Below are 22,799 nucleotides of genomic sequence, written 5' to 3' on the forward strand. Positions count from 1 at the left end.
TGGACTTGGCTGATTTTGAAATCCAGCGACACATATATGACAGTGTGTTAATACCATATACAAAAAGCTGGCTATTTTATTTTTATACAGTTAACTCACTATGTGAACAATACATCTCTAGTTAGGTTTTACAGTTTCTTCATCCGAATCCACCGACATAACAAAATAAGAAATAATGTTGAAGAAAACGTATTTCAATTAAAACATACTTATATATCGTGAAAGTAGTACGGTAACGCAATGTGACGGGAGGATGGAACGGAGTTTATTAGCATAGTAAGAGCAAGGTTAAACCATTAACAATTCCCTATACACACCTCATATGTATTGAATTTTAGTTGCAATATGCCCTTAAAGTATCATCTGTACTACTTTAACATGTGTCTTTATAATATTTTGAATTATAAAGAACTTTCACGATGATTAATGAGTTTATTTTAATTATAAAAAAAACAATTAGTCTTCGTTGAATTGGATAGCAAGTATACGACGATGGTTTTTCCATGTCCGTATTATGGCATCTGAAAGTCATTTTGTAGCAACAAAAAAAAAACAAGAACAAACGAATGATAAATGGAATCGTATTGTTGAATTAATAACTAAATCTATTATGATTGTACTCTAAGGAGTACAATGGAATAAATGTAACAAATGCTGAAATAAGAAAACCGTATCATTTCTGAGTCTTAAAGCTTCTATCATTTATTCAATACTCTTTTAGTTACGAGTGAAAAATAATTAGTCTCAAATATTCAATGTTGCAAAAGGTGTTCGACAAGATGCATATCCTCACAAACACGTTTTAAAATTTAATGCGATGGTCACTTTAGAACAGGAAATGAGTGGTATATATAATATGTGGGAAAAACTAATCTGCCTTAGACGTTGCTGACACTGCACCAATATTGTAAAATGAAAGTCATGAACTTTTTAACCGGATAAAGGTGGAAATCGGAATATTCATTTTAATATAAATAATGCGATAGTTGACGATGCTGTTTATCCCGCATTCTCATGTGGCGATTTTTGTCGTTCAACTGTATGTTGAATGACTTTTTCGGCCATATCCGCCCCTTAGTTGGAGCATATGGACACCACGAGGCGCTTCTAAGAATCCCTGTCGCTCGCCAGGCCTCTTGCATCGTTCCAGGTCAAACCAGCATCCCGTAGCTCCACCGTATACACTCTATAGATAGTATTTAGGGGCCTTCCAGGCCGAAATCCGGTTGGCTTGAAGAACAGGCAACCCAGGTTGAGATTCTCTTCTGGCCGCAGCACGTGGCCAAGCCAGGTCCAATGTCGCCTCTTTACTTTCAGCGTGATGAGAGGCTGCTTTGTGCATTCTCTTTTCTCCTCGTTGCTCCTAAAGTCTTTCCACCGTACACCCAGTATCCGTAGCAAACATCTGTTTTCGAAGCTCAGTATACGGTTGCTCTGAGCCTTCGTAAGGTGCCATGATTCGTTAACGTAAAGCAGCACTGACAGAATACAAGCGTCGAATAGGCAGCATTTCGTTTTAAATGACAGTTTAAAATCAATTGATAAGCGGGAACCATATTTCAACAAATCTGATCGACTTGTATATTAAATTTAACAAAATTGAGGTCCTTTCTATGTTTGTCAATTCAACTGTAAACCATCATTCAAGTCAACTGGTTGCCTAGCAAGTTGCTTAAAGTAACCAAGGTGATAACGATTTCGTATTGAAAATTCACTATTTATAATTAAACGATAAAAATCGCCACACTATAACCCAACATTATCTTGGTTATTTTATTAAAAAATATCGGAAGTTATGAAATAAAGATTAATAGCAGAATATGCATCGCATAAGGAATATTATCACTCTCATAATTTCATCTGACGTTTCAAATTCTAAGCATAATGACCCTCCATGTTTGAAAAACGATCGAAAAGGTTTGCATGGTACTTACACCCTCGCCTGTATTTTCCGAGTGGCTAACTTCAGTACATATAATTAATTACTTGCCGTACAAACAAGAACAAGGAAACAGTGCGCTTTTGTTTGTTGAAAGCTGTTTAATTATAGGAACTCATTATTGTGAAGAGAGAGAGAGAGAGAGGGGAAAATGGAACAAACATTTATACAAATACAACAATGTGATTTTTAACGTTAAGTGACAAAACATCTAGTTTTAAAAATGAGGATATTAATATAATATGTAGTATTTAGTAAGTACCTAAGTGTACACTGTACCTAAGAGACACCCACGGTGGCCGCGCGGCTTAAGCGTCGGACTATCACGCCATGGGTCTCAGGTTCGAATCCTGGGTCTGGCAAAGTACACATATATTGTTTTACAATTTGTGTGTGAGTCAGGGTATGGACCTAATAGGTTGAGCAAGTGGCTGACATCCATTTCTCGTAAAAAACAAAAGCTGTTAATACAAACCTCTACTATGTGGAGGCCCATATGATCCTATTAGTATCGGACATGGTCGGGGGGTATATACTAGTATAGGATTAGACATGGTCGAAAAAAAAAAAGTGTATAATTTTCAAAACGAAATTTTGGTAAACTTTTTTTGTATTCACGGAATAATTCAAAAGTTTTAAGAATGTAAAATTCTTGCGACGAATTTAACTAATGGTCTTTGCAATATCTACACTCTAAAGTGCTTTCTGAATAGCGTTACTTATTGGCAATCGGCTTTTGTATTTTAAATCAAAGTATTGAATTACCTTAATTATTAACCGGTGTCAGCATCGCTAAAATTTTTGTTATAACGCAATCACATAAAACACGTATGGCTTAGTAGTCAGGAGACTTAGGGGGTGCAAAGTTTTTCAAAAAGATTTTTTCTAGTAATTATTTATTTCTCATAAGTGTTTTTAAATTATATATGTTCTATAAAAGAATATTGGTGTATATTTTCTAAGTAGTACACAACTTCAACATAAAAATGTTGTTTTGTGAAATTAAAACTATGTAAATTAATCTAATGGATATTAAGTTTTGTACTATTCCTATATATATACTCAAATAGAATAGGACAAAATTTATGTCCATTAGAATTTAAATTCAAATTCCAACAAGCACTACCCTCGGTCGATAGTATTAATATTATTAAAACTATTTATTCGTATTCCCTGACGACGAAAATGTACATTTTCAAAACAACATTGTGCCCCTAAGTGCTTTAGAAGCCGGAATATTATAATAATGACCACCGGAAGAGGTGGATCTATTGAAAATTGAAAGCTATGGCCTAAGGATTTAGTGTTTTTATCTGATGTGTCCACATTCACCCCAACATACAAGTTTTACGTGGATTTTTTACAGAATGCAGCTAAAGTTTATTCATTCTTTTATCAACGCAAATCAATGAATAATTAACTTTATATTTAGTATTTATTTAACAGTTAGATAAAAGTAATACGTAGACCATATTGATGTCAAAAGATCAGAAAAGTACTTATATTGACAAATTAACGCAACATCTGTGGCCGCCCTTACAATTGCTTTCGGTTAAGTATACACAGTTAAGATTATTACTTCGAATACAATAAAGCTTTCAACAATACCATCTTCTACATATTGCACAGTCATGGACCCTTGTTAACGCAATGATTAATAGGATCCAGACTGTCTAATGTAGGCATATATCAGTTTCCAATAATACTATTTAGAAGCAAAATAATTCGAAACGAAAGCAGAGAAACGTACGCTAAATTATGGGGGAAGTAATTGTAAAGGAAACTTGATTTCTCTAGTCACCAGTGGCGAAACCACAAATCTAATCAATTATTTCAATTTAACGTTTACTTTGACTAGTGAAAAAATGTTAAACGTACTATTATCATAATTAGTGCAATTTATTTCATCGGTAAGTAATGAATAATTCGAGTTCTTAAAGTCAGACAACGTTATCTACAAAAAAGGTTTTTTTTTTTTTAAGATAACGTTATTTTACATTTATGGCTACATGATAGTCAAACAACGTTATGTCAATCTTTTCTAATTTCTTATTAAATCGTCAGTAAAGTTTAACGATAACTACATAAGTTACCGTTGTTTTCATATTTTTTTAAAACTATCCCTATAAATTTTAACATCATCATAAGCAAGATAAATGTACAATACACAATAAATTAGAAAATATTAACATTAGGTTTTAAATAAATATTTCCCTTGTTGAGTTACAAAAATCTAAAATAACGATTTTTGGCTCTCCTGTAAAGTTGCACTTTTGTAGATAGTGTTGTTTGACACTAAGCCTTCGAATTTACAACGTATATAATATATTAGTATTTTTAAAAACCTCAGTAACGTATGCATAAAATAACCAACGTATACTGTGGAGAAATGAAAACTATTCAGGCGTTTCTATATAAAATATTACTTATTCTGGTATATACATTTATTATAAAAACACCGATTACTGTCACGTGCGTATTGTTATTCACCTACCATAAATGTAATCGCTTATTCCGTGTCAACAGGTTATCTTTGCTACTATTAGTCAAATAGTATTTACTGATAAATTCATGTATTTAACCAGTGACGTCCCATGGGGGTAGGCAGATTGAGCGTCGCTTGGGGGCGGCAGTTATTCGAAGGGCGGCAAATCAAGGACAATCGCTAGGTATATGAAAACTAACTACCTAAACTTAGTAATAACGGAAATATATTCTTTCCATTAAAAAATCAGCTCACTGGTTGGAAACAAAATGTATAAATTAACATTAAAGGTTTAACAGGACTGTAACTTTTTTTGTCTGGTTCGCGATGTTTAGTTTACTTCCGTCGTCCCTGGACGTCATGTCCTTCATGACCAGCAATAACACGTGTAGTTTTGCGAATTATATTGAATTATAGGTTCATAAGTACATACTTACGAGTATCTAATCTAAAATTAATCCTAAGATATTCTTCTTGACAGTCACTCGCGAGTTTTGGAAGTTATCAGGTGTATTTTTAAATGCATCTGAAACCGTGAACTCGCAATATAATTGTCTTTTTAAGCAGAAATTGCATTAAAATTCAATTAAATTTAGTAGTAATTATATTTTGCTAGTAATGTATCCGTACGAGACATTTCTTAGATATTGGAGTCATGAAAGGATGATGAGAGATACTGTATAAAAAATGGAGCGGCATTTGGCCCTGATTATGGGCGGCATTTTGTCTAGGAACATCACTGTATTTAACTAAGCATTGAATAGAAGATTCATAAAACTGTATAAAAAATGGGGCGGCATTTTGGCCCTGCTTATAGGCGGCATTTTGTCTAGGAACATCACTGTATTTAACTAAGCATTGAATAGAAGATTCATAAAACTGTATAAAAAATGGGGCGGCATTTTGGCCCTGCTCATGGGCGGCATTTTGTCTAGGAACGTCACTAAGCATTGAATAAAAGATTTATAAAATAATATACAAATAAAAGGGTATTTCTTGCTAGAGCTATTACCACGTTGTTTTTATTTCATCATTTTCTATTACACTACAGATAAAAATATATATGTAGAAGGTTTTCTAAACAGACTTTTTACAATGATTAGATGTTAATCATCTCTTCTCTGAGGCATGCTTACCTACTGCAGTTTGCAATTAAGAAGAAATCTTTATTTAGCTACGTATTTTTTTCGACTTATACGAGGTATAAATGAGAACTCTGCCATTCTGGGCAGTGTTGACCTGTGTATCCCTGATAACTATCTTAGAAATAGAGAACATCAGTCGCTTATTCTCCCAAGGTGCAGAACCAACCTGCCACTGGTAATGCCAATTGGGAGGGCGATAACTATATTCAACGAAATTGCTTCGGGTGTTGATATTTTCCACCTACGTGAGAATGAGTTTAAGTGGACGCTATTTTATAAATTCTTAAAATAGGGTCTGCTTCCGGTGTACTTCCTTGTACCTATCAAATTTATCTACTGATCTATATCTTTTTTTATGTAATACTGTTATATTTATATATCTTTGTTTCTAAATGTCATGTTGTGAACGTCTTAAACTTATAATTTGTAATGTCCACAATATGTTAAAAAAATTTGAAAAAAAATGAAATTGAAAAAATTGAAATCATTAATTAGGAATTGGGATTGGGAAAAAATCCATAAATTACGTATATTTCATTCAGCCAACAACATTTGAACCATAGACCTATTTATTATTAGCATATCACATTTTCTCTGTGCTAGTGAGCGGAAATAATAAATTAATTAATTTAAAACAATTCCCAAACCAATAAACTTCTCAATTCAGACAAAGCAAAAAGAAGTTTTATTTTTTAAGATTCAAGGTTCGCCGAGGGATATCTCGAATCCTTGTAATTGAAATATTTTATTTTTCTGTGTAACCGATGCGTAAAGAATACAAATTTATTCAGGACGCCATGAATATTCATGTGTATTGGGTCTGACAGCTTGAAATAAATTGGTTATTTTTCCATGTTTTTTTTTTTAAATATTGCATATTCATCGGACAACTTGGTCTGATTTTTTCCAACCACGCCTATAGCATTATAATAATTACTCCACCTCTAAGAAGAGATTGGATACACGCCAAGCTTTCGATGCCGTCCGCTTAGGAATTCGCGCGATCCAGATAATGAAATCTACTACGCCACTCCGAACCATTTGATAATGAACATTTGTAAGTGATTTCCTCTAGAATTCAAACTACTCAATTATTTTATGTCATAATATGTAGGTACCTACTATTCCTAACATAATAATGCACGATAATTAAGAAGTCAGCCAAATATGTATATGAATTGTTGGTCAACATTACTATGTTGGTGAAATTAGTTTTTGTGACATAGTATACCGTTTTATTACATTGAAGTTAATTGCCCCACCAAACCACAGCCGCCCCGCATGACACCCGGTCTTAATCGGGCGTATCACGGAACCCTTGGAACGTTTGGATGTGAAGCATCATTTTTATTTTTATGACTGGGAATGTCTCAGGAGCTGTTACCCAAGACTAAGGTCGCCACGCATTTAAATGTGCTTTGCCTGAATTTACATGACTTTAAGTTAAGGTACCCATGTAAGAGATGATCACGTGGAGGCAATATTAATATTATAAATTAAAGCTCATACAAAACTGCAGAATATTCTACGTAATCTAAGTGAAGAGATCTTCACGTTAGCAGTATGACGAATGCAATAAAATTGGCTTTTGTGGCGAACAGGTCGGACGATCCGATGGGCCCAACAGCTGGTTGAACCGACTTGAGCAGCTCTTCCCTTTCCGTACACATTTTAGGACATTCCCAGAGGATATGGTTTGCATCCTGTATTTCTCCGCCACACGGACATGTTGAACGGGTTACAAGACCAAGCTCAAAGAGCCTGCCAGCGAGGCCACTATGTCCAGTCAAGAATTGATTGATGAATTGAAGATCTGGAGTCAAAGTCAACTCATAAACACTGTAAATTAGTAACTTCTATAATAACAACATATTTTACTTAGACTAATTAATCTAACCATATCATTCTGTCATGTTTCCGGGACAAAAAAATATAATTATTCCTCTGACCTCACCTTTAACAGTATTTTATAATATGTAACCACAATAATTGGTTGGGCCAATTATGGTCGCCCTCATCCTTATATTTGCCTCCTACCTCTAATCCTCGTTATTGTCGCAAGCCCAAGCGCAACTCGGTTACGGGTCATCAGTCGACCGTGATTGAACATTTAGTTACATCAAGACAACGAGCGCATCTACGCTTGTTACAGCTTGACCGTCATTATCAAAGCGCATACAGACTGACTCAAAAAGTTAAGTGCACATACAGGCGCGCACACAAAAGAATGGTTTGGGGAGGGGGTGCATTTTGAAAAAATATTTTTTATTGATTTTTAAAGCAGCGGCAAGGGGCGATGTTAACAACATCTGACACTGATTTCCGCAATAACCGCAGAATACCACACTACTTCTAGGTACATTACATATACTCAGATACTCCGCACTATGATTATAACCATAACCATCTGGGTAGCAGATATAACTAAGGATAGTCGGATTTTAATTATTATTGCGAACTTTGGTTATGGAATGCGCTTGACTTAACGGTTCTAATTATTAGGCCGTTTGTGTCAATCTGACTCATCCTCACTGTCTTGTCTTTAAGACACGCCGAATCGGAATATTGAAGCAAACATTGGATGCCCCAGACTGTTGCACCGATTTATGAAAGCCACGGATATTTCAGTGACCACACTCGAGGCCAACCCGTTGAGAAAGCTGTTCGATAGCCAAATTTGTTCATGGAGGAGGGGTCTGGACCCAAAATCCACCCCCTCCCTCCCAAGCACATGGGAACACTATTATACAAGCTAGACAGGCATTCAAACGATGAATCTCTCCGCGGTTCAGATTGATTGTGATTTTATTGACGGTGACCTGTAATATGTTATCTTCACGGTTTGAATTTAAATACTATTTAGCGAACTGTTTGATAAGTATGCTTGTTTGATTAGGGTGTCAAAAGTTTGGCAAAAATTAACATATTATTTTGAAAGCTCGGAATACAAAGCTTTTCTCCAGAAGTTTTCTCGCTTTCGTCGGTTCGACGTTGATAAATGTATTAGTGCTTCCTCGTCGGCCGACATTTTTACACAAAAACTCCACATTAATCATTTCCGCGACGGCTCCGGTCACCTTTCTTCGACTATCTTTATGCGAATAGTGACGACTGACGATTGTTGGTACTTCACGTAGCCGTGCTCAAAAGGCGTGATCTTTAAAAGGAAACTTCACTAAAACGCAAAAAAAAAAACGCAGAGATTCACGACACTTTTTCATACAGCAAACGTTTGAAGAATACACTAAACTATTTCCATTTTTAAAGTTTGAGATATTACCTTAAATACTAAATATTATTATTTCAATTTTTTATTTAGTTATCAAGAGGCTTTTCAAAATACATATTAACCTAAATATCGATAGTTGGTAGATCTATTTTGTTTTGAAAGAAATAAAGCGATCATAGTACCTATATACTATCTAACACGAACGGTGCCCGCGCGGCTTAAACGTTGGACTATAACGCCGTGGGTCCCAGGTTCGGATCCTGGGTCTGGCGAGTACACATATTGTTTATCAATTTGTGTGTGAGTCATGGTACGGACCTAATAGGTTGAGCAAGTGGGTGAAATCCATTTCTCGTAAAAACAAAATCTGTTGATACAAACCTCTTCTCTGTGGAGGCCCATATGATCCTATTAGTATCGGACATGGTCGGGGGGGTATATACTAGTATAGTATATATATATATTTAATATCTACTACATCCTCATATATTAAAATATTGGAACATTTAATAGTAAGTTCTTTGATACACTTTGAAATTAGTCTAACACAATTCTGAATTCACTACATATATAGATATTGCCAAGATAAACACTGAAACTTGAACATGGATGCTGTTATTTTATTAATTAATACATTCACTGACAATTTCGAATAAAAAATATGTTAGACTTGTACCGAAACTAATGAATTTAGATTATATTCCTTCCTTAGCCCTGTCACGTCCCAGCGTTGGGGCATAGGACCTCGGTTCATCTCATACTCTCGCGTCCCCAATACGCCGGCTAGACGGCAGCGACTTGCCTGCGCGGTATTGCGGTAACACTTTTCGGTTTGCGTGAGCTACAGTTTTCCCGTCCTCGAGACCTCTTAAGCTTTGTAAGATGCCATGTCTCATAGCCATGCAGGAGCACAGGTAGTACGCACGCATGGAACAAACGATATTTGGTTCTCACAGAACACAGCCTTGACCTCCATGCCACTCCAAGTTGGCTGAATGCAGACCACAAATTACAATACAAATTTAACGTATAACTAACTCTAAACGGATATACAGTGTCAATAATTATTAATTGATAGGTAGACAAACATACCAAACCATCATTATTTAGAATATTTAAGGGGGGGGCATCATCTTTTATCTACCGCCATTTCAATTAATTAAATATAATATATAACTTATCATAAGTAAGTATCGTATAAAGTAAAGTTAGATTAAAAATGTGGTTAATAAAATTGTACTAATTAGATTTTTGAAGTTATACCTACTTCTTTTGGCGCGTTTGGGAAATCAGATCAGAGTGTATTTTTGGCATGTGACACATAATTTATTTTCTCACACGAAAAAAAACGCACTCGATTGGATTCGAAACACCGATTGTTTGATTATCAACCGAACGCACTACCTTTACGCCACATTATGATACTGCAATCGTGACGATTATACAGTATAATATTATAGTTTAGAATCGTTCCGTTGCCTAGGCAGCGAATTTATTATTGTCGGCCATTTGCAATTCCTTACGTAAACAAACGATTAAACCTCAGAGTGACAGTTGGTACTTTAAACATAAAAACAACGAGAAACCATTACATAATTTAGAAATATAAGTTAAAGTGTATATAAATAAACCAACGGCATTCCAATAAGCGGTTATTTTTCTTGAGTGTATAAGTTAACAAGATAATTAAGAGCTAGTCAAAGAATCTAGTTTATCACAGGTTTTGTTTTTCTTTTGTTACGCCAAGGACGTATAACTTCTAACGCGCGTACATAAGTACATACATCGATTTTTTTGTATAATTTCATCACCTAGTAATGGGTAAATACAATTCTACATATTTATTTAGAGTCTAACGTGTGCATAATATAGTAAAATTGAAGTCATAACTTATAACACACTAGTTATTACTCATCTATCGATATTTAAACTATGATTATATTTTCAGACTTTCATTAATTGCTTATAATATATTTAAATAATAATTTTCATGTTGTCACAAAAAGAATAATAAATAATGCGATCAATATTAATTTTACCGCTCCCTCTTTGGCGAAAGACATACGAAGAAGATAAGAATATAGTGGATAATATTTCCGTGGAAGAAACACATACGACGACAAGCTCGTCAAATGGGAATCATGAAAATGGCGTGCGCTTCATTTTCATTGAAAAACTTTTATTATAAACATTCACAATGCGTTACTTCAGTTCGTTGTGCCACTTACCCTTACAAAGAAAAATTAGCTTCGTTCGTTTTCTTTGAAAATCCTTTGAAAGTACGCGTATACGTGCTTTGGAATAAGTTTTCTGCGATTGGCTACAAATCTCATTGTTTACTTAGGTTCGACGATAACAAATTGTATTTCTTTGTAATATTTTTTGTTTAAATATATCCAATAATCCATCGCTTTAATCTCGACAAGCGCGGCTTCCTTGTTAATAAGCGTTGTATCAAAGTTTTTTTTAAATAAGAGGATATTGGATATTATACTCGTATAATAAAAAAAACTGTTTAAAAATGCTGAGTGGGTTTTTGATGTAAAATCAATCAAACAACTATTGGCTGGAAAAGGAGTATTTTCAATTTATTAATATCTGAGATATTTTCAAATTATATACATTCAATAAGGAATGTTACAATCTCAAATCTTGCGAATAATTCTTTAAATAAAAAAAGCTTATTAAATTATTAAGACGTGCAACTACGTGAAGACTGAAATTTGGAGAGATCCTGACGCCGGCTAGGAATCAAAGCATGTATCTATCATTGGCATATAGCTGGATTGGGCATACATGAGGTCAACGAGAGCCACATTCTTTTTTCATATATATAAGATTTTCATATATATATAAAGAGCCACACCATAGGCACATTCTAACGTAGTAAGAAATACAAAAAATCAAATTTAATTAAATTAAAGAAAAATTATTAGTTATTAATTAATTAATTTAAAGGAAAACTATAAGGAAAGAAAATACCTATATTTTTATCAAGAGATATTGGGAGCCGCACTTGATCCAACGAAGAGCCGCATTTGCCCACGTCTGACATATATTAACATATATCGACATAAACTAGAACTAACGGTCTCAGTCGATATTGAAGTACTCGTCACTTGTCTTGAAAATTATATTGTATCAAATATAATGAGTAGTCGACATCAAACATTCAAATGAAGCAGTTCATAAATAAGCTCTCAAACTAATAAAACCATACATACTATCGTATAATATTATATAAAGATATGAAACAATAAAGAACCATAAACACAGTTGTGTTTATTAATCAATTATGTATCCATATCAAAAAAATTAAACTAAATAGTTGGACGTCATATCAAATTAAAATAACGAAAAATTACAAATGGTGATCTTGATGGAGAATTGATTGAAACCACCAAAGCCAATTGCAAATTTTAACGTAATTTCTGAAACGTTTCAGATGTATGAATACTAGTTAATTTTGTTGTAATTAGGTAAGACGTGGGTGGCTTAATTGGTAGAGCACGTTGAATCCTGCTCGGCGTCGTATTTTTTTCAAAAATTTTTCTGGTAGGTTCTGCGGTGTTTCCAAATTATGTAAGAAATAAAGATCGTTGGAAATGTTTAAATGTATTGGCTAATAGGGCTACAGGAAAAACCAGGAAAATCAGCATGCCTCGGCACAGAAATGCGATGTATGTACATATTGTTTATACAATGTATTACATTAAATATTTTTACATACCGGATGAAGTCTCCTGGCAGCGTCATGTATTGCCAGGATGTGCGTTATGCGATGCCTGTCGAGCTGCGCAGGATCTTTTGAGTCCCTGTAGTTTCCTACGTAGAGGCCCGGAAGCACCTAAAAAGTTGATACCATGTTATTAAACATATTATACTTACTTATTACATAATGCACATAATATTATAGTAAGTCTGAAGGCAGAGAAAGTGTCAGTCGACTGCATATAACTTGCAATATAGATGGATGGTATATAGTCAGATCAAAATATTAACAGTGAGAATGATATATTATTGAAATGAGAGTAAAATGATAATATATGTCAATCCTCGCGCTTTAAACTGTGTCGTAATATTCCGTTACCGTCGCGCAGTAGACTCTTTATACAGTGGGAAAATAGTTAAACGGTAAGAACAATGAATGCTCATAAAACCAAAATGTATAATTTTTATGACGAATGAGAAACTGTGTATTTCTTTCTGATAGTTAAACACAAGTGATTTGTTTAATAATTTATAATGCCCTAGCGTCATCGCCCAAATAACACGTCTGTTCAAGTTGAAGAATGACAAAGGAAAAGTTTGGCAGATCTGTATAGTATCACAGCACATTTGAATCCGGACAAGGCTGACATAGACAATAATAATAATAAGTCAATAATAAATAATACCGTTTCTAATACTTGAATTACAATAGGATGTACGTCGCGTACTGTCATGCTGTAAGGCGACAAATTTAGTCTATGGTTTCGTTATTTTGTAAAATATTTTGTACGATCACTACCTCTATAAATTCAATGATGGTGAGTGCCAACTCTAATGTATTAGTATTTTGAATTATTATTTATTATTCATGCTAATTCCAATTGATTTTAACAGTTTCTACGTGCGCGTACGTTAAAATTACTTGCGATATTGCATTTACAGATAATATATTGAACAGAACCCAACCTGCAGACCATAGATAATAGACAACATTCTTATAGAAAATACATAGTGCCAACCGCTAAAAACAAAAACCACACGATTTTGACATAAGTCAAAAATATGTAGGCATGTAGGAATGATCATAAAAAACGTTCATTGAATCATGCGGGTGTCGATGCAGCGCGGTACGCGTGAGGTGACTTTGTTGTTGTACTGGTGATTTCGACAAATTTTGCTAACTGAAAAAGTTTCAAAATGTGCTACGGAATGGGAGCATCAGTCTAATAACATTTTAAACACCAATAAAGACGACATTACACACTTTTTTCCCATAGCGGCAGCTTACTGTGACGTCAAGTGATGTCGACGTGCATCATAATATATTTGACGCTTTAGGCTCCATAAGCACGTTCAATATGCATTCACTTTAAATTAACTATAAACCTGTATATATTATATCTTTCCATTACTATAATACTACGGATTGATTATTATATGCATTCAGGTTTTCTTGATGACTGAGTCTTAACTGAACATAGATCGCGACTTTAATATTATTTTTATTCACGATTATATAAATAATATATAAATATTAACAAACATTAACACTTCCGTCAATGAATCCCCGTAGAAATCAATTTTTTTATTGTTACGCTTTTTGTGTTAAACACCGATCAAAAATGAAACAGCATGTAATGACGCAGGTACGTGTTCTTCTGAAGGTTGGTAGTCCGCCATTTTGCTTTGAGATAATTGAACTTCGTTGTTCAAGACATAAAATCACCAAACTGGGTTACAACATACGATAGCAAAACACGTATTACAATAAATATCAGAGACTTAATTTAAACTAAAGCTAATTTCCAATAGACGACTAACGTTTTATATCCCTAATATTTACGCATTAATAAATATTCAACCGTGTACGTGCCTTGTATAAAAAATTATATGCATTTTATTATATTTTATGAACTTCTGTTTTACTATTTCTTTTATTCAACGAATAAGATATAAGATTTCAGAATGTAACATTCTATATACTGAATATACATAATTTGAAAACATCTCATGCATATACACGCAATTCGATAAGCATTTCATGTAAAAACTACTAGTCAAAATCGTCGTAATTATCAAAGGCGCCCGTAGTTTAATTGGTAAAAAATACTGGCGCCAATCCATCAGATACAGGTTCAAGTCCCGTCGGGTGTCGTATTTTTTCTACAAAACGATTTTTCTAGTGTGTATATGCATGAGATGTTTTCAAATTATGCAACTTCTGTGTATTCATTGATAGTATTTTATAGAACTGTATCGAATTTCAGTGTTTTCACATGACTTCAAATACTAAAATTAATATCTATTTTTCCATTTACAGAATATTGAAAACAGTTATGTAGAGTTCACAATCTCATATTTAACTTTCAAGGCGATCTTTTCAAGGGGTAACCTTACACTTTGATCACTTTTATTCTAGAATGATCAATTATTACTATATTATATATATAATATCCACAAGAAAAATTAGTGACGTAAAATAATTTTGCAAGTTGCATGCTAAAAATGATGGCTCTAAAATGAATACTCCTACAGCTACAAAAGTGGCGAGCAAGCTTTTTGTAACTGCATGTGGAATTTTTGCAGTAAAAAGCGCTCAGTAGGGAAAATTGTTGCACGTCGTTTTACAGCTTAAAGCTTTGGAGAATGGCAACAATTTATTTACAATGAACGACCCCGAGTAACGTTGTAGCTAAAATTGACCCGTATCCAGGAATAAACCGCGTTAATATTGTAGCTCAAAGCTGAGTGTCACTCAAGAAAATATGCTTGCGTCTGGCTTTAAGCAGTGAATATAGAACAGGTCATCAAGATCTCAGGTCTAGTTTTACTTTCAAAGGTGATCTGCTCCGATATATTATTTATATGTTAAAATAATAAAAGAACCCAAAATAACCAATGTCTCATGTATATTGTCCCAGAAAAATAATTGGGATTCGATTCGAGTTTTTACGTACTTCAGCTAAGAGTTGTTATTAGTAGTAATATGTGTAAACAGGATCTATATCTCATAGGATAAGAACCCTCACCCCGACAGTGAAAGGCGTGAGTTAATATCCCATTCGGTGCAATTTTATTCTAGTAGGTATGTTTCTGAGGTTTATCATGATTATGTATTTTCAATAATCAAGAATATAGCATTCTTTAAATCTTGTATTGAATAAAAATTCGGTATTGAATAAAAATTTACACAAAAAAAAATGTGCAGATATCTCCTAATCAACGGCAGATGCACCACCGAGCGCAAAGATAGCTTGATATTCGAATGCTACATTTAATTCGATGTAGACTGTAGAGCAGGGGTTCTTAACCGCGTGCCATTTTCGTGCGCCCCCGGCAAAGTATTAAATAACGGAAAAAAAATATTTTTTAATAAAATCATTTATTAAAAACGCAACAAAATAACCATTTTTTGAGATTTGAGATTAAAAAAATTTTCATTTCAAAAGGTCAAACACTCGAACAATTAGATAACCATCATTGGCTGATGGACTTGGCATTTTTGACTGATATTTGTGAAAAATTTAACAAATTTAATCTTGAACTTCAGGGAAAAAATAAAGATGTAGCAGAAATTATTAGTTCTATAAAAGCCTTCAAATCGAAAATACAGTTTTGGATAAATATTTTTTCGAAAAATTCTCTTGTACATTTTTCAAGGATGACTGATTGTTAAAAATATTGTTGACGTAAAATTATTTATTAATCATCTTAAGACGCTTTTAGAGCAATTTGAAAACATATTCTAGCATTTTTCCATTATCGAACCGATGGCTCCATTATTTTAAAATCCTTTAAGGGGGGACATGCTCGTCGAAGGTCAAAATTGAGTTTTTATTGTATTTTCAAACCATGATCCTGGACACTCCTTAAACGTTGTAGATAATCTATTTATATAATTTTGAAGCCTTATTATCCTTTATAGTTATTTTAAACATTTGATGACTGCATGAAGTATTTTTGTTACATAAAATAGTATTCTTTTAAACCTCTCGCTCTAATGTTTTAGAATATACATATTTCGGTACAAAACTGTGCAGTGGTGTTAAGATTTTTTACATTTATTAATTTTTAAACGCATTTATAAAACCATTAGTATAATTTATTACGAGATAATTTTTGTAAAATATTCACGATAAAAAAATATTTTGATAATCTCTGTGATCCCAAATTTGACAAGAATTAGGCATTTTATTATTCAAAAAATCGGCAAGATTAACACATTTGAAGATAATTCTAAAGATATTTATTATAAGCTATGTCTTTGACCATTCAAGTGTGATAAAAATCTTATGAATAATGATTGCTTTATAAGAATTATTGACCTAAGAATAAGGTAGTGTTTTTTTGAAATACGCCATTTCTTTTGTCATTCCCTAGTGGTTAAGCTACAACATACGGCCGTAGCCATAAAACGACAAACTATAATTAAAGTAAGGAGTAAAATTATGTTAACGCGCGTGTTTGAACATGTACCTAACCGAATTTTTTTTTATTTTTTTTTAAACGGTACATGTTCAAACACGCGCGTCAATATCATTTTACTCCCTACTTCAATTATAGTTTGTCAATTTATGGCTACGGCCGTATGTTGTAGCTTAACTACTAGGGAATGACAAAAGAAATGGCGTATTTCAAAAAAACACTACCTTATTCTTAGGTCAATAATTCTTATAAAGCAATCATTATTCATAAGATGTTTATCACACTTGAATGGTCAAAGACATAGCTTATAATAAATATCTTTAGAATCATCTTGAAATGTGTTAATCTTGCCGATTTTTTGAATAATAAAATGCCTAATTCTTGTCAAATTTGGGATCACAGAGATTATCAATATAATTTTTTATGGTGAATATTTTACAAAAATTATCTCGTAATAAATTATGCTAATGGTTTTATAAATGCGTTTAAAAATTAATAAATGTAAAAAATCTTAACACCACTGCACAGTTATGTACCGAAATATGACTATATTCTAAAACATTAGAGCGAGAGGTTTAAAAGAATACTATTTTATGTAACAAAAATACTTCATGCAGTCATCAAATGTTTAAAATAACTATAAAGGATAATAAGGCTTCAAAATTATATAAATAGATCATCTACAACGTTTAAGGAGTATCCAGGATCATGGTTTGAATATACAATAAAAACTCAATTTTGACCTTCGACGAGCATGTCCCCCCTTAAGAAGCATACAAAATTGAATAAAATTTAGATATTCAAAATGGCATTATCTTAAAATCGAACGATTGTAAGATAATGTTTTGACGATTTTTTTAGAAATCCGATGTACGCCCGCCAGTTATCCCCTTACCCAATTACAAATACCCCGAATCTCAAATGCCCCCGCTACCGCAAAAAGATTAAAAACGCCTGCTGTAGAGTATCTAAAACTCACGGCTAAATTCAGATCAACCAAAATGACGCCTGTTCTACGCTTACCTTCTGACGGTGCCGCTTTACGGTAAGAGTCGCGACACCTTACGAAAGCTAAGAGTAGGTAACTGTATACTAGATCCGGCGGATGACTTTAATGCTAGAAATACATTACTATCACATCACGTGAATAAACACTAATAAAGAACTGACAACATTCAAAAAGACTTTACCATTTACCTGTCATTTGTACCTCCCTTTCAAACCAATAAAAACAAAGATACGTGAGAACAAGAAAATCGAAAAGGTGTAAATTTCACATAAAATAAAAAAAACTTAATATCACGCGTGAAATTGATGGTACGGTATGATGTTCATTAGGTGACCTTAGTGTGTTTCTGATACATTTTGCTGGATTTCGCTAACTGACACTATTTGTTCTTGGCGCAAAATGTGCTATGGGATGGGAGCATCTGTCTAATAACATTTTAAATAACAAATAAAACGACATTGCCTCTTTTTTCCCGTGGCATGTGCTTACCGTGAGTGCACGAGCGCTCACATGAAGTGACTGTAATGTGTTTCTAGCATAAGAGTAACGAGAAGGCTCTACCACTATTTTATTTAGCATCACACTGCGTTACATTACATTACATTACAGTGGGCCTCATGACATGTTAAGGGGGGACATGCTCGTCGAAGGTCAAAATTGAGTTTTTATTATATTTTCAAACCATGATCCTGGACACTCCTTAAACGTTGTAGATAATCTATTTATATAATATTGAAGCCTTATTATCCTTTATAGTTATTTTAAACATTTGATGACTGCATAAAGTATTTTTGTTACATAAAATAGTATTCTTTTAAACCTCTCGCTCTAATGTTTTGGAATATAGTCATATTTCGGTACATAACTGTGCAGTGGTGTTAAGATTTTTTACATTTATTAATTTTTAAACGCATTTATGAAACCATTAGTATAATTTATTATGAGATAATTTTTATAAATATTCGCGATAAAAAATTATATTGATAATCTCTGTGATTCCAAATTTGACAAGAATTAGGCATTTTATTATTCAAAAATCGGCAAGATTAACACATTTTAAGATGATTTTAAAGATATTTATTATAAGCTATATCTTTGACCATTCAAGTGTGATAAACATTTTATGAATAATGATTGCTTTATAATAATTATTGACCTAAAAATAAGGTAGTGTTTTTTTGAAATACGCCATTTCTTTTGTCATTCCCTAGTGGTTAAGCTACAACATACGGCCGTAGCCATAAATTGACAAACTATAATTGAAGTAGGGAGTAAAATGATATTGACGCGCGTGTTTGAACATGTACCGTTTAAAAAAAAATTTAAAAAATTCTGTTAAGTACATGTTCAAACACGCGCGTTAACATAATTTTACTCCCTACTTTAATTATAGTTTGTCAATTTATGGCTACGGCCGTATGTTGTAGCTTAAGCACTAGGGAATGACAAAAAAATGGCGTATTTCAAAAAAACACTACCTTATTCTTAGGTCAATAATTATTATAAAGCAATCATTATTCATAAGATGTTTATCACACTTGAATGGTCAAAGATATAGCTTATAATAAGTATCTTTAGAATCATCTTCAAATGTGTTAATCTTGGCGATTTTTTGAATAATAAAATGCCTAATTCTTGTCAAATTTGGGATCACAGAGATTATCAATATAATTTTTTATCGTGAATATTTTACAAAAATTATCTCGTAATAAATTATACTAATGGTTTCATAAATGCGTTTAAAAATTAATAAATGTAAAAAATCTTAACACTACTGCACAGTTATGTACCGAAATATGACTATATTCTAAAACATTAGAGCGAGAGGTTTAAAAGAATACTATTTTATGTAATAAAAATACTTTATGCAGTCATCAAATGTTTAAAATAAATATAAAGGATAATAAGGCTTCAAAATTATACAAATAGATTATCTACAACGTTTAAGGAGTGTCCAGGATCATGGTTTGAAAATACAATAAAAACTCAATTTTGACCTACGACGAGCACGTGGGCCGTTAAAATAATATCAGTATTTTCAAGTTGTTAAATGAGAATTGGGATGATCTTTCAGTGTATTTTATAATAATGGCACTTATATTAAACGTGTTTTTTCATTCGCTGCCAGATGCCTCCGACAAAATGTATAATGTAATATGGTATGCCTCATCGCTTGCATATTTCAGTCTTCATCAGGCTTATGCTAAAATTCACTTAAAAGATTCCCTTGCATCATAAATAATAAACGACTGAGCTAAACTTGTCCTTCTGACTTGTGAATTATCAAGCATCTACGCCGTAGCGCCGTAGAGGGTCTACGTCACGGCGATACACATATTATATAATAAGTATACACACAACCTACACAGGACAAGATCCTACTAAATTAGTGCCGTGAATTTTTTCCACGACGAAACTTATTACATTGGCCTACTTTATCGCAGATGCGTACAACGTAAGTACGATTGCGTAATAATATAATAATATGATTATTTGTGTGACAATACACGTAGAGTAATACACCTGCGGGTCTATTATATACACAAGGCAGCTTTCGGTCCGCTATGGCAGCTAAATAGGGTAGTAAAGTATCGAATTTGAACTGTCAAAACTAGAGGTGAGTTGGAAATACTGTCATCAGATTGTGTACTCAAGTTTCGGATGAAACTACTCATACTCAGTATGTGTGGCCCAATAAACTTATTCCAAAAAACTTGTGATGATAATATCATCGCGAGTCGCTGTTCTGTGCACTCTCCAGTTGGTAGACTTTCAACACTATTGACATTAAATGCGCGCGAACGAAATAGCACTTGAATATAGGTATATTTTAATTTATTAGTCTATTGCGTTCGAATGTATGAATAATAGGTCATAAATTTTGTGTCGCAGCACAGTGGTGAGATGACGCACAGGCTTAGCCTTGTTATATAACCGCTCAAAACATGTTTCAAATTTTTAAAAAATCACTGTTATTCATTTGTATTAACAACAATATTGTAACCTTATAGAAAAACAACTCATAAATTTAAAATGTGTTTAAAATTTTATAATAAATGAGACTTTTCGACAAGTTGAGCTCAGCGTATTTTTAGCGATTCTATTGAAGCCGATACACAGTCTGAGTACCCTGAGCCAATACGTATTTCAAATACTAATATGGAGTTGGTTTTAGCTTCAGTTGATTATGAAACTTTTGTCGCATACGCACGCCAAACGCTGTATATAGTATTCCGAATACTAGTAAGTATTTTGGAACAAGTTTGTATACTAAGTATTTTTTATACTGGTAGTAAGTATACTTAGTCTTCAAAATCGACCAATTTTCCCATCTCTAGTCAAAACTGTCTATCTCGGTCTAATATTTATCACAGAGAAGAGAGGTGCTGTTAAAACATAGCACTTATTGTAAATATTATAACTAAATTATTGTAATCGTAACAAGAAGTGTTAATAATTCGATACTTTCCTACCCTATTTAGCAACAGCAGCGGACCGAAAGCAGGCGAGTGTATAGAATAGACCCGCGTACCCAATAGCTAATTGCAAATAATAAAATATTGTTTCATTCATATTTAATAATAATTATTAGACCTTTTTATTCGGACATCAGCAGACGTTATGGAGTTTTTCAAGTTAACATCTACCCAGTGCAACATAATACCGCTCGTATGCTTCATAACTTTTCACTCCGACTCTAGGATGAAAATGATGTAATATATTCTAAAATTATTTTTTTACATAATATATTTTTATCTGTCTATTTATTTATTACTATAGGTAAATCATTCTACAGTGGCACCATAGGCGATTCGCGCGTGTATTGAATTGCTTACGACAATGCCTGTTTCAATGCTAGCAAACAATACCACTACAACTGCAAGCCGTATTTGCCGTACCCATGGTGCCACTCTAAAACGATTTACCTATACATATATTAATACAAGTAAATATCATTTGATTTCATTTTAAGCGAGGTAATCAGGCAAAGAGGCGTGTCAGTATAATAAAGAGTGCTAAAAAGTGCAAAGTTATAAAACGTACACTATATCCCTCCCCTACTACCTTGTCTCGCCTTGCGGCTTCCAGCGTAGATTTCTACTCTTTTCTCGCGTACATTAGTCATGTTCAGATACTCTGCATTTTATTTCAGCGATAAACCTATGGTGTGCAGTTTTTACCATTAAATGAGCAGGGTTGTTAACCGAGCGATTGCAGTGTGCGCGTAGCCCAATTCTAACCCACTTACTAATAAAATCACTATCGTTACGGCATTGATAAATGAGATGATGAGAAATGAACTAATATAATATATAAGGATGGCCATTACCAAGTTGAGAAATGGACAGGGAACTCAGAAATAATGGGAACTGAAATACATAACGGGTAAGGCGATAGCAGGTAACCGACTCGAGTGAGGGAGAATCCGGGTTAAACTTACACACGTGTCAAGAATACGTTTTACGTCGAATACTAAAAACTGCTCTCGGTTTATGCATTTACGCTCATTTAATGTTGGTGTATTACACACACTATTTGCACGTGCATAATGCGTGCTTCATTTTCGTAGGACACTCACACATTCAAAACCTTGCATCAAGATGCGGCGTACTTAATATAGCCTATCGGTATTCTATGTATTATCTGTTCTGTGGAAATGGACTTCAAAGCTAAATTTGTGTTTTCAACATTCCGCAAATGAGGTCTCATTATAATAGTGACATAAGTTTTTAGTGTTTGAAAGACGACAAGCCATTTAATTTATTTATACGGTCAATATGAAAATAATAATTACATTTTTACACCATGTCCATGGGATATAGGTACTTTAATAAAACTAAATACTAAACTTATAT

At 33.4% G+C, this 22,799-nt stretch overlaps 1 protein-coding gene across 3 annotated transcripts in view; it reads right to left on the reverse strand.

Annotated features, from left to right (window-relative positions):
• LOC147063556 (dual specificity protein phosphatase 22-B) overlaps nt 1–22,799 on the reverse strand; it is a 188,020-nt gene that overhangs the window by 143,978 nt on the left and 21,243 nt on the right. For all 3 annotated transcript variants that reach the window (XR_015072089.1, XM_085959586.1, XM_085959585.1), the window contains exon 2: nt 12,529–12,645. Coding sequence is in view for 2 of the 3 variants with exons in the window: in XM_085959586.1 (XP_085815712.1) it covers nt 12,529–12,645 (117 nt within the window). In the remaining variant the exon portion in view is untranslated. The remainder of the gene's footprint in view (nt 1–12,528; nt 12,646–22,799) is intronic.

The sequence above is a fragment of the Rhyacophila brunnea genome, unplaced genomic scaffold (assembly GCF_057557595.1).
Source record: "Rhyacophila brunnea isolate RB1 unplaced genomic scaffold, BYU_Rbru_1.0 scaffold_9, whole genome shotgun sequence".
Classification (NCBI taxonomy): domain Eukaryota; kingdom Metazoa; phylum Arthropoda; class Insecta; order Trichoptera; family Rhyacophilidae; genus Rhyacophila; species Rhyacophila brunnea.